Below are 14084 nucleotides of genomic sequence, written 5' to 3' on the forward strand. Positions count from 1 at the left end.
CTTGGTATCTTTGAGGGATATAGTGATAGAGACTGAATCTTAACTGGGTATTTGTCTGGGAGGTAAGCAGAGGAAACAAATGAAGTCCTCTTAGGAAGATCTAATTAGATCTTGAGCTCCTTGAGGGCAGGGACTGTCTTATGACTTTCTTTGTATTACCAGTGCTGATGCAAAGTAGATATTTAATGTTTATTGATTCTGATGGAGATCTGGGGAGCAAGTATTGGAAATGGAGTCAAGTTGTAGGAAGAATAAGAGACTGAGTCATAGTGTCTGATAAGAGAAATCCAGAGAACAAGAATAATACTAAGAGATCAAGACATGAGTCAGTCATAGAGGGATTTAGGATGTGGTGGGCTAAAGTGCTATTGGCGGCTGAATTTGCTTGTCTGGCATGTATAAGCTTCAGTCTTGATTATTTGCTCCCTCATCAATCCTCCATACTTGAGCCAATTATTTGGTCTAGATACCACTCCCTCTTTTAGGGAATCTCTCTTAGGGCTAGAATTGTAGGTAAGCTGGAAGTGGTAGGCATGTACTAGTTTGGGAGCATGTTCCTGGTAGATTCTCATTTACTCCTATCCTCAATTCAGAGATATTGGATTTGCTTTCTTTAATACCGGTAGTGTTTCCTAGACCATAATCTCCACTTGGCCATTAATTGTTATTGATGAGATTGTAAAGAGCAAGAATGAAGACCAGCCAAGGTCTTTGTGAACCTTAAAGAACATTAACATAGGAAGCTCTAGCTGGAAGGTCACTTGACTCATGGATTGTATTGTTGAGAAAAACCAGATGTCCTGGTCCTCCAGCTTCTGGGAAGATTGGTTGATATACAGTGATATACAGTGTCTGGGTTCAGAGGAAAACCTATTCATCACCAAAGGATCAGTCATTGTCTGAAACATGTTTGTACATAATATTCTAACAACCTCTAAGGTCCGTAAATCCACTCAGGCAGCTTTGATTCTTCTAATAGCACATGCATACTAACATGGTAGTATGAGGTGCAAGGAATGGGAAACAAGGTTAGTAAGGTGGTACAGTTAACTTAAGGGCTAAATAATGAGGTAATAGAGTTGTAACTCCATTATACAAGTACTTCTCAGGCACGGATGATACATAGCAGAAACACCAATTATGTAAGCAAGCAAGCTTTTGTTGAGTATTTTCAATTTACCAGGCAGTGTGCTAAACATAGGTGACCCAAAGACAAAAATGGAAGTCTTTGTCCTTAATAAATTTACATTAGATTGGGAAAACAACATGATGTGAGCATCCATTAACCAGCTCTCCCCTTACATCTTTCCCTCCCCTTTTTGGTTAAACTCCTTGAGAAAGCTGTTTCTATTATACTTCCTTTCCTCTCACTGTCTTCTAAATCCTCTGCAGTCTGGCTTCTAACATAATTTTTTTTTTCCTTTTTCTAAAACCCCTTACTTTCTGTTTTAGAATCAATATTATGTATTGGTTCCAAGGCAGATGAGTCGTAAGGGCTAGCAATGGTGATCAAGGGACTTGCCCAGGGTCAAACAGCTAGGATGTGTCAGGCCACATTTGAACCTAGGAGCTCTCATCTCTAGCTCAATCCACTGAGCTATCCAGCTAAAGAACAATTAATTCCAGGACTAAGCAAACTATTTGGCAAAATAAGCAGAGAAGAATCCTACCAAATTCTTTTTATAAAACAAATATGCTACTGTTACCTGAGCAAGGAAGATAAAAAAAAAACAGAGAAAGAAAATTATAGGCCAATTTCATTAATGAATATAGATGCAAAAATTTTAAGCGGGGGCAGCTGGGTAGCTCAGTGGATTGAGAGCCAGGCCTAGAGACGGGAGGTCCTAGGTTCAAATCTGACCTCAGACACTTCTCAGCTGTGTGACCCTGGGCAAGTCACTTGACCCCCATTGCCTAGCCCTTACCACTCTTCTGCCTTGGAGCCAATACACAGTTTTGACTCCAAGATGGAAGGTAAGGGTTTAAAAAAAAAATTTAAGCAAGATGCTAGCAAGAAGACTACATATCACGAGGATCATTCACTTATGACCGTGTGGTATTTATACCAGGAATGCAGGGCTGGTTTAATATTAAGAAAACTATCAGCATAATCATATCAATAATCAAACTAATAGAAATCACATGATTATGTTAATAGATGCAGAAAACGCCTTTGACAAAATACAACACTCATTCCTATTAAAAATACTAGAAAGTATAGGAATAAATGTGTCATTCCTTAAAATGATAAGTAGTATCTACCTAAAACCATCAATAAGTATCAACTGCAATGGGGATAAGTTAGAAGCCTTCACAATAAGATCAGGAGTGAAGCAAGGATGCCCATTATTACCACTATTATTTAATATTGTATTAGAAATGCTAGCTTTAGCAATAAAAAAAGAAAAAGAAATGGAAAGAATTAAAGAAAGCAATGAAGAAACTAGACTATCACTCTTTGCAGATGATATGATAATATACTTAGAGAACCCTAGAAAATCAACTAAAAAACTAGTTGAAATACTTAATAACTTTAGTAAAGTTGCAGGATACAAAATAAATCCACATAAATCATCAGCATTTCTATATATCACCAACAAAGTTAAACAGCAAGAGATAGAAAGTGAAATTCCCTTTAAAATAACTCTAGACAATATAGAATAACTGGGAATCTACTTGCCAAACAAGTAGATCTCGAGACAAACTCAAGAATTAAATGAATGGCTTTCAAACACATAAAGTGAGATCTAAACAATTAGAAAAATATTAATTGCTCATGGGTAGGCAAAGGTAATATACTAAAAATGACAATTATACATACATTTGCTTAGTCAGGGCTATATCAATCAAACTACCAAATAATTATTTTATAGAACTTGAAAAAGTAATAACAAAATTCATCTGGAAGAACAAAAGGTCAAGAATATCAAGATTTCAAACTATACTATAAAGCAGCAATTATCAGAACAGTCTGGTACTGGTTAAGAACCATTAAAGAAGGAATAAAGAGGTATAAATGTTATGAATCAAAGAATAAAAGTCTAGAAAGACAGAAAATGAAGAGAATTAAAAAAAAAAGAATGAAAATAAAACCTTTCTTAGATAAAGAGGCAGAAAATTAAAAATCTATTAACCAAAAGCTAAAGGATGGAAAAGAGAACTAGGACCCTAGAGTTTGATAAATGCAAAGACCCCAGCTTTTGGAATAAGAACTTACCTGCTGGGAAAATTGGAAAACAGTATGGCAGAAACTAGGTATGGACCAATATCTCACACAAGATAAGGTCAAAATGGGCATATGATTTAGATATAAAGAGTTACACCATAATAATATTAGGGGAGAAAAAATGGGAACAATTATATATATACATATATATTCATATATGTATGTATATATATATATATATATAGATGAAAATAAGAAAAAAAGGGGAAAAATAAGTTAAACAAAACCATAAACCCAGAGAAAAGAATGACAAATGGGGGTAGAGAGGGAGCATCTGGGTGAGTGGAAGAGAATATATGGGGTCAGGGTTGCCTTAAGGCAGATTAAAGAAAATAACCAAAGCAACAAAGTATTGTTTTATACAGTAAAAGAAATAATAAGAAAAAAATCCTAATTTGGAAAAAAGAAACAGAAGAAAATATAAACCATTAGTTTTGTCATAAACTGTCAAAAATTGTCATAAACTTTAAAAATGAATGGATTAAATAATGCAACAAGAGTGACAAATTGGATAAAAACCCCAAACCTCACAATCAATTGCTTATAAGAAATAGCTAACAGCAACAGAATGGGAAGCAGGGTTAAGATAACAAGTTAGAGGCAGAACCCAGTTAAAATTTCCCAACAATTTCCATCCCAAACAACTTTAAAATAATGAGCCAAATTGAATTCTGGAAAGGCATAGTAGCACTTGGAACACTCAGCTCAAAGATGGTAAGGGGATCAGAAAAGTACTAAAAAGAGATTAGAGGGAACCCTTTGTTAGCACTTGTTGCTGTTGGTGTTTATTGGCAACTCTATTGCCCAAATGAAGTTCTGGATCATAGAGGATCAAAAAGAGTACTTGTGGCTGTGCACAAGGGAACAGGGGGCCTTGATCCTGTTACAGAGGTAAAGGAGTACTTATGACTCCTTTTTACTGATGGGGATCAGGGAACTTGTAGGTCCAGGGTGGAGAGAAGTGATTATGTTCACTCACAAAGTAGCAAGGGCCCTGGTAATAGTTCTAGGAGCCCGCAGAGTGACTGTAGGATATCAGGGGATCTTTTTAGGTAAAGATCAGAGTGTAGATATAGAAGAGCAAACCATATTATCTTGTGGGCACCAAAAACTTGCAGACACCACCAGAAATAGCTTTGAAAAGAGAAGTGCAAAAACCCCTGAAGCTTGGAGTGAACTTCCCCTCAAGATGAGCAGAGCCCAACTTTAACATAAAGTTTTAAGTCAAGAAGTAGGCTGAGGAAATGTGTAAGAAATAACAAAAACGAACCTGACCAATAAAAGCAACTATGATGGGAAGGAAGATCAAGGCATGAACTCAGAAGAAGACAACAATGTGAACACAGCTGCAAACAAAGCCTCAAAGAAAAAAAATGCAAATTGAAAAAAAAAAGTCCCAACAAGAATTCATGGAAGAGCTAAAAAAAAAAGATAAAAGTGGTAAAAGAAGAACTGAGAGAAGAAAGAAGATGATGTAAGAAAATTATGAAAAGAGAAATTAACAGCTCAGCAAAAGAGGCATAATAAAATGCTGAAGAAAAATACTTAAACCCAGAACTAACCAAATGATAAACAGAGGTGTAAAAATTCATTCACTGAACAACTTAGAAAAGCAAAACTGGCCAAATTGGAAAAAGTTCACTGAAGAAAATAATTCTTTAAAAATTAAAATTGGGCAAATGGAAGCTAATGACTCCATGAAACACCAAGCAACAATAAAACAAAGTCAAAAGAATGAAAAAATAAAAGAAAATATGAATGTCAGAAAAATAATTGACCTAGAAAATAGATTCAGGTGAGATACTTTAAGAAATATTGAACTACCTGAAAGACATTTAAAAAGAGCCTAAACATAATGTTTCAAGAAATGATAAAGGAAAATTCCCTTAATATTTTGGAACAAGAAGGTAAAATAGAAACTAAAATAATATACTAGTCATCTCTTAAAAGAGATTAAGAAACAAAAACTCCCAGGAAAATTATAGTCAACTTATAGCTCTCCCAGATTAAGGAGAAAATATTGCAAGCATCTAAGAAGAAACCATTTAGATACTGCAGAATCAGAGTCAATATCACATAAGATTTAGCAGGTTTCACATAAAAGGAGTAGAGAGCTTAAAATATGATACTCCAGAAAGCAAAGGAGATAGGATTACAATTAAGAATAACTTACCCAGAAAAACTGAGTATAATAACCTTCAGTGGGGAAATGGTCCTTTTATGAAATAGAATACTTTTGAGTATTCCTGAGGAAAAGACCAGAGCTGAACAGAAAATTTGACATTCAAACACAAGACTCAAGAGAAACATAAAAAGGTAAATATGGAAGAGTAATCATAAGGGATTTGATTAAGTTAAATATTTTGATTTCTATATGGGAAGATAATACACAAAAACTCCTAAGAACTTTATCATGATTGTGTCAGTTTCAATGAACTGGAGGGACAGGTATGGATTGATTATGTTGGGATGATCTCCCTCATAAAAATGTAGATTTGAGGAAAAGGAAATATATAGTTAGTCATCATAATTGTGAATGTGAATGAGATGTGAATGAGAAGCAGATAGCAGAAAGTACTAGAAACCAGAATCCAACAATATGTTATTTACAAGAAATACACTTGAAACCAAAAGACACACATGGACTTAAAATAAGGGGCTAGAATAAAAAAGAGGATAGGAAAAAAAAAATAAGGGGCTAGAGTAGGATTTATTATTCTTTAACTGAGGTTAAAAAAAAAGGCAAGAGTAATAATCATGATCTCAAACAATGCAAAAGTAAAAATTAGACCCAATTAAAGGAAGTAATCAGGAAAACTACATTTTGGTAAAAAGTACCCTTAAACAACGAAAATAATAGTGCTAAACATATACAGCAAAATAATCAAAATCACAAAGGAAAAGTTAAATGAGTTACAGGAGAAATAATAAAACTGTACCAGAGAAAGACTTCAAATTTCCCCTCTCGAGGCAGCTAGGTGGGTCAGTGGATTGAGAGCTAGACTTAGAGACAGGTGGTCCTGGGTTCAAATTTGGCCTGAGATACTTCCTAGTTGTGTGACCCTAGACAAGTCACTTACCCCACATTGTCTCGTTCTTACCACTCTTCCTGCCTTAGAGCCAATACACAATATTGATTCTAAGATGAGAAAAATACAAATAGAATTTATGGCCTGCGTAGCAAACATGATGACCAGAATGGAAAATTTAGAAACTGCAGCTATAAATCTCACCAAAGAAATAAAAGTGAGAACAATAGATTGGGAATGTAAATACCCAGAAATGAAGGATAATCTAAAAGAAGAGAAATAAAAAAATAATAACATTAAAAAATACTCATTATGCACACAAAATATACTAATCTTAAAGACCGGAGGTACAGAGACAAACCAAAACTTATAGTTCTCCAAGAATAACCTGATAGAACAAAAACAAAGAGGGAAAATGAGAAGACACTTCCACCCTCTTCTTTTGCCTCTGTAGGAGAGATCCACAAATGTGGAACATTACATATATTCTTAGATTTATGTATGTATCCATTGGTTTTGCTGGTTTTTTCTCTTCTTCCTCTTTTTCTTTAAAAAAAATATTGTTATGTGGGATGGCTCTCTAGGAGGGGTATGGGAAGGGATACTGGGAGAATCAAATAAAATATATCAATAAAAATTTTTTTAGAAAAAGAATATTTATGTTTATTTGCCTTGGCAAGGCCATCAATAGACTGACCCATTAAAACTGTTCTAAGCCAGACTCTTGTTTTCTTGGGTGGAAATCATGGTATAATAGAAAGAGTCCTAGTTCTGGAGTTAGAGGATCTGGGTTCAAATTCAACCTCTTGATGCTTAAAAACTATATGAAGTTAGTCACTTAATCACCCTACGCCTCAGTTTCTGCATTTGTAAAATGAGTGTGTTTGGACAAGATGAGATCCAGGTTTCAATTTCTAGATTTGTTTTCAAAGGGAGCTTTCTGTGGTGTTCCCCACTCAGAACGAGGGAAATGTTCAGGACACTTTTGTGTCTGGTGTATTTCTCAGGGCAGAGATTCTATTTCTGCTGAAACAGATCTCTTGTGGTTGGAGAAAAAACAAACAAACCTTTTCTGGTGGTCATTAAGAGCTAATCTGAGGCCAGAAAGCATTCCTGGTACTGGCACCAAAGCTTTTCTTCCTGAGGGATCTGTAGCATTTAACTTCCATTAGGAAATCCTGCAGCCAAGAGTGTTACTTTGTATTTGCTAACTATTTTGTCTATGTTTTCTTGGTGGGAATCCCTATTCCTTACACTTGAGGCTTTTTTCTTTTCTTTTTCTTTTGGACAAGATATAAGATTCCATAAAATAGGGAATTCCTGATGAGGACCATAGTCTTAGAGAGTAGTCTTAGAATAGTCTTAGAGAGTGGCCTGGAGGCAAAAAGAAGTTAAATGACCTGCCTGCAGTCACCGAACCTTTCTGTATCAGAGGAAAAGTTTGAACTCTAAGAACAGACCTCTATCGGCTGGGCCAAGTGAATTTTTCCATGAGATAATAATGGAGAATGTAATCTTCTGGGGAAACAAAATATATTATGAACCAGCCACAGCTGCATTTGTAGCAGGGTACCTTGGGAGATGCTGAGAAAAGGTTCCTTTTTGATTCTGATTCCAATATTTGACTGGAGGGTAGAGAATTCAGTGTGCCCTATAAAGGAGATACAAAGAGCAGGAATTAGAATCCAAAGCAAGAAATCAACATACAGAGGAGTTAATTCATAGTAGGTATCAACACATAAACTCTAGAAATGCTAATATTTAAATTTATAAATCTAGTAATTCATTGTCTGGGAACTATTCCTGAGTGAAAATGGCATCTTTCCCCATTAGCATCTCTGCTAGTCCTCCACACCTATACTTAAGAAAACAAGAAAATACCTTCAGACCCAGATGAATTACCTTCTAAGACTCTTGAATAATGTACAGATTTAACTACAAAACCCGAATTTATAACCTTTGAGATATCATGGAAAATGGAAGGAATATTATAGAAAATCTGGGAAAATATCCAAGCCTTTTTTAAAAAGGAAAAGGGTAGATTTTAGAAATTACAGCCTTAGTAATCTTAACCTGGAAATTCTTAAATTACTTATTAAAATATGCAGTTTCCTCATCTTTCAAAAGGAGGTAATAATATCCCCTACCTCTCAGCATTGTCACGAGGATTAGATAATATACTATGTAAAGCATTTTTCAAACTATCTGGTGGTATAGAAATGAATAGCTAGGAATAGTGGCAGCAGCACCCCTAGGACAGAATTAGGTCTTCAAACAAAGATAGTAGAGGGAAGGGCAGTATTTAATAATTGTTCTGGGATTGTTTATTTACAGAAGTTTTGATCTCAAGGATGACATAGATATTAGTCATAAAACCATTTTCTGTAAAAGAATGAGACTTTAAAGTCCTTCTGTAGGGAACTGAATAGTTGAATCTGACTATATTCAGTGGAACAAAGAGTATAAGAAGGAGAGGAAAGTACTATGCTTTTCTTTTAAGGGGTAAAAAGGTGGAGCAGTTTAAAAATGTCTTAGTTCAAGGATTTCTATGCCCAAAGTTAGATGCCTATGCTAATGAATAATTACAAATATGTGAGAGTAAAAGGTCACATTGCTGGTGGGGATTATGATAAAGGAAAGGAGTGGGAAGGAGTTACTTGCTTGCTCCAAGATGTGCCTAAGATTATATGACACTTCTTCACTTGGCTTGGGGTTCATAGCAATCAATACTCTTCTTTGGCGAACCATATACTTACTGAATGACCAATACAGCTCTAGCAAATGCTTATATCTGGAAGTGGTTCAGAGTAGTTAACATCCCCAGGACTATCACTACAGATTCATGGAAATAGGTTTGAAGAGATCATACAAGGCTCTTCAATATGGGCTATCATTATTTTTAGGAAAGACTGACAAACCAGAATTCATGCAAAGACCAGAACCAGGATGGCAAACTGTCCTGATGAAAACTGTGCATAAGCAATGGAGTTTGGCCTGAAGACCTGGGGATGTGACTACTGCCTTCAAATCTCTGAATGGCTGTCTTATAAGGGAGCAATTAGACAGATTTTGTCTAGCTCCAAAGGGCAGAATTAGGGCTAATGTATATATAAATTATAGGGAGTCAGATTTCAGCTTGATATAAGGAAAAATGTCTTAACAAATCAACTTTTTAGAAATGTCTAAAATGGGTTGTATTACTTCAAAAAATTATCAGAAAATGGGAGAGGACCTACCTGTACAAAAATATTTATAGTTGCTTTTTTTTTTGTGGTGGCAAAGAATTGGAAACTAAAGGGATATACATTAATTGGGGAATGGCTGAACAAATTGTGGTATATGATGGTGATTTAATATTTTTTTCCTTTTTTTATTTAGAATATTATTCCATAGTTACATGATCCCCCTGCTCCCACCCTGCCCTCCCCCCTCCCAAATCCAACAAGCAGTTCCACCGGGTTATACATGTATCATTGTTCAAAATCTATTTCCATGTAATTCATGTGATTGAATATTATTGTACTGTAAGGAATGATAAACAGGATGATTTCAGAAAGACCTACATGAACTGATGCTGAGTGAAATAAGCAGAACCCAAAAAACATTACATATAGTAACAGCAATATTATGGAATGATCAAATGTGATAAACAGCTGCTATCAGCAATATAATGATCCAGGATAATTCTTTTTTTGTTTTGTATTGTTTTGTTTTGTTTGAATTCATTTATTTAGTCAATTTAGGACATTATTCCTTGGTTACAATAATCACATTATTTCCCTCCCTCCACACCACCCATCCTTCCCACAGCCGACATGCAATTTCACTGGGTATTACACGTGTCCTTGATCAGAACCTTTTTCCATGTTGTTGGTGTTTGCACCAGGATGTTCATTTAGAGTCTACATCCCCAGACATATCCCCTCAACCCATGTATTCAAGCAGTTGTTTTTCTTCTGTGTTTTTACTCCCACAGTTTTTCCTCTGAATGTGGATAATGTTTTTTTCTCATAGATCCCTCTCAGTTGTTCAGGATCACTGCAATTGCCACTAATGGAGAAGTCCATTACATTCAATTGTACCACAGTGGATTAGTCTCTGTGTACAATGTTCTCCTGATCCAGGATAATTCTGAGGGACTTATGATATGTAATGCTTTCCACTTCCAGAGAAAGAACTGTTGGAGCAGGAATGCAGATAAAAGCACATGATTCTTCACTTGCATATTTGGGTATATGTTTTGGGGCTTTGTCTTTATAAGATTATTAACTTACAAAGATGAACAATATGGAAATATGCTTTGCGTGATAACATGCATAATGAATTGCTTGTCAGCTCTGGGAAGGGGAGGGAAGGAAAGAGGGAGACAATTTGTATCATATAACTTCAGAAAATGTAGTGAAAATTTGTTATTACATGTAATTTGTTATAAAATAAAAGAGAAAAATTAAAAATAAAACAGAATCTGGTCTTTGTCCTTAGAAGTGGTTAAGCTAAGATTTGAGGACCTTGGGATTGTTTTAGAAGGCATTCCTCCATCTGCTGTAAAGCTGAACTAAATGGCCTTTAATGCCCCCACTGAATTCCTAAAAGAGTCTACAATTCTTTGATTTTGTGAAGGGGAGATGAACAGAGAATGGAACTGAAATTTGTTCTGATCTTTTTAGCTACAAGGAACTAAATATCTACATAAAGAAGTTCTATTTAACTTATATGTGTACATAGTGCATTAAAAAAAGAATACTTGAGAGCATGTAAGCTCCTTGAGGTTAAGGATTATGTCATTTTGGTCTTTTTATATCCAGTATCTGGCTTGATGCTCAACATGAAAAAGATACTTTAAAAATCATATACACATCTCTTTCTTGGGAAAATATTAACTCATGCAGATATTTTACTTAGAAAGCATGGAAACGAGTTTGTAATTCATTCCTTCAATATTAAAATCAGAGTTTGTTTAGTTTGAGTCAGTCTTTCAGGTTTGGAGGAAAAGCCAGAATCTTGAACTAGCATTGATGGCTGGTCAGAGCTTAAGCAAAGGGAAGTACTTTACAGTTTTAAATGAATGGCCTTTTGCTGAATGTTTGAATGGTCTCTTTTGTTGATCTCTCAGTTTGTTTGGTAGTTGGACTACCCAAGAGAGAGGGTTTCAGAGAATAAGCTGCACTTCTCTAGAAATGATGGTGTGAGCAAACAGTCAATGTCTTGAATGTTGTCCCTACTTCTTATGATATCATATAGGCTGTTATAATTACCAGAAATTCTATCCTGGTCTGTTTCACCCTCACCTTTCTTCCTAAAACAATTGGTTAGTGTTAATTTGACCCCAAATTTACCCATTCCCCTCCAAAAATACACAAGATTGGCAAACCTTCATTATATAATCTTGTTCATCATCAGTAGTCTCTAAGAATTTCTTCCCAAGAGCAAAAAGAACAGCATCATGAAGGCTAAGGAACAACTGGGCCTTGGTAATGCCAGTATCAAAGAAATCATTCCTCTCAAAGGTCTTAACAATCATTGCTGAAAATCAAACAAGGGCAGGCTCAGTCATCTGAACAACAAGAAGACCCAGAAATTCCAAACAGAGGTCAGGGGCATGATACTCACGATGACACCCTGCCAGGAGAACTAATACATCAATGTTGTAAAATGCATTGCAGATCTGTGGAGAGAAGTATCAAATCACAATTAGGGAACTGAATATACAGAAGAAAATTTGTGATAACAGAGTTTTCAAGAACTCATTGAGGAAGTTGTCTGGTACATGTGAATCTCTGCTTTCTGATTGACTCTGAGGAATCTTCATGAAAAATTTTAGGACACACACATATGGTCACACACACACAGTAAATCACATCTTGTTAACATATAACATTTGTATATCTTCTTCCCAGATTTCTATTTATTTTGGCTATTGGATACTGTTTTTCTCACCTTTAGTAAAGGGGGATAAATTGAGAGACAGTTAATTAATAGACAGTACAAGTGGAGCAAGTAGGGATAGGATAGGAAGTTAGGAATCCTGATACTCAGTTTCAGAATCTCCTTGTAAAGTTCAATTATACTTCCATATTTTATTCAACACTTACATCCTGGGTCAATAAATCTTGAAATTCACTATAATGTAAGTTGAAATAAACATTCTTCTTCTCAAATTCCAGATTAAGTATATTGATGAATTGAGCTATCCAAAGAAATGAAATAATGGAGTAGAACTTCAATTTGAATCAAGAACCAATTATTAAATATATATGAAATGTGTAAGATATTAACTTCATTCAGGACTAAGAGGAAGTGAATCACACAATATTGATGGGAACCTCAAAGGCCATGTAGTCTATTTGCATCCTGAAAAAAGAATTCCTAAATTACATGCCTGACAAGTGGCTATCCAGTTTTGACTTGAAGACTATCAGTAAGGGCAAAACTACTATCTTCCAAAGAAGCTGATTCCACCGTTAGGTAGGTCCAGTTTCAAGGAAGTTTCTCTTTGCATCATGACTAAATTTCTTTATTTGAAATTTCCATCCATTTCTCCTACTTTTGCCCTCCAGAACTAAGGAGTGAGTCTAATTCTTCAACAACATAGCCTTTCAAATACATGAAGAAAGCTATCATGTTTCCCATGTTTTCTCTTCTCTAAGCTAAATATTTCCAGTTCCTTCAGCCAATCTTCATAGGCTATGAACTTGATACCCCTCACCATTCTGGTTGTCTTCTGGGTGGCTTTCTAGCTTTTTCCTGTCCATCCTAACCTGTGCTATTTAGAACAGAAAACACAGTATTAATAGATATTGCCTGACCAGGTTAGAGGACAGTAAGACTGGCACTGCCTTATTACTGAAGACTATATCTCTTCGTGTATTCCAAGATCTCATTAGCATGTTTTGGCTCCCATATCACACTGCTAACTCATGGTGAGTTTATAATCCATAAAAACTTCCAGATATTTTTCAGATTGCTAACTTGTGCTTGTATAGTCACTAATTTGAAGCCAAGTGAAAGACAGATTTATCCTTATTCAATTTCATCTTATACAATTCTGATCAATATTCTAGTCCATCAAGATATTTTGAATTCTGACTCCAGTGTGTTAGCTATCCCTTTTAGCCATTTGTCAAATACAAATAAAAGGATGCCTTTCTCTGAGTAATGGATAAAACTTCTTAACAGATAAGGGCCAAGCAAAGATCCCTGGGATGCTCTTCTAGAGAATTGAGCAAGTGGAAGGTAATGATCCTATGAGACATCAAGAAATAATCAAACTAAGTCAAAAGAATGAAAAAATAGAAGAGTGTGAAATATCTCATTGGAAAAACAACTGACCTGGAAAATAAATCCAGGAGAGATAATCTTAGAGTTATTTGATTACTTGAAAACTATGATCAAAAAAAACACTTAGATATCATCTTTCAAGAAATTATAAAGGAAAACTACTCTGATATTTTAGAACCAGAAGTTAAAATAGAAATTAAATGAATCCTCTGACCATTTCCTGAAAGAAACCTCAAAAGGATAACTCTCAGGAATATTATAGCAAAGTTCCAGAACCAATGCAATCAAAATTAGAAGGGAAGCAATAAATTGGGGAAAAAATCTTCATAACAAAAACCTCTGACAAAGGTGTAATCACTTAAATTTATAAGGAACTAAATCAATTGTACAAAAAAAAATCAAGCCATTCCCCAGTTGATAAATGGGCAAGGGACATGAATAGGCAATTTTCAGATTAAGAAATCAAAACTATTAATAAGCACATGAAAAAGTGCTCTAAATCTCTGATAATCAGAGCAATGCAAATCAAACCAATTGTGGTTATCACCTCA

The 14084-nt window shown here is 35.1% G+C and overlaps 1 protein-coding gene across 8 annotated transcripts in view; it reads right to left on the reverse strand.

Annotated features, from left to right (window-relative positions):
- Positions 1 to 14084, reverse strand: part of SLC26A8 (solute carrier family 26 member 8) — a 227765-nt gene that overhangs the window by 10509 nt on the left and 203172 nt on the right. For 7 of the 8 annotated variants that reach the window (XM_056818124.1, XM_056818123.1, XM_007483767.3 and 4 more), the window contains 3 exons: positions 11866 to 11920; positions 11627 to 11778; positions 7829 to 7906 (listed from right to left, as the gene is read on the reverse strand). In XM_056818124.1, coding sequence (XP_056674102.1) covers positions 7829 to 7906; positions 11627 to 11778; positions 11866 to 11920 — 285 coding nt within the window. The remainder of the gene's footprint in view (positions 1 to 7828; positions 7907 to 11626; positions 11779 to 11865; positions 11921 to 14084) is intronic. The other variant, XM_016431013.2, reaches the window with a different exon arrangement.

Source organism: Monodelphis domestica, chromosome 2 (genome assembly GCF_027887165.1).
Source record: "Monodelphis domestica isolate mMonDom1 chromosome 2, mMonDom1.pri, whole genome shotgun sequence".
In the NCBI taxonomy this organism is placed as follows: domain Eukaryota; kingdom Metazoa; phylum Chordata; class Mammalia; order Didelphimorphia; family Didelphidae; genus Monodelphis; species Monodelphis domestica.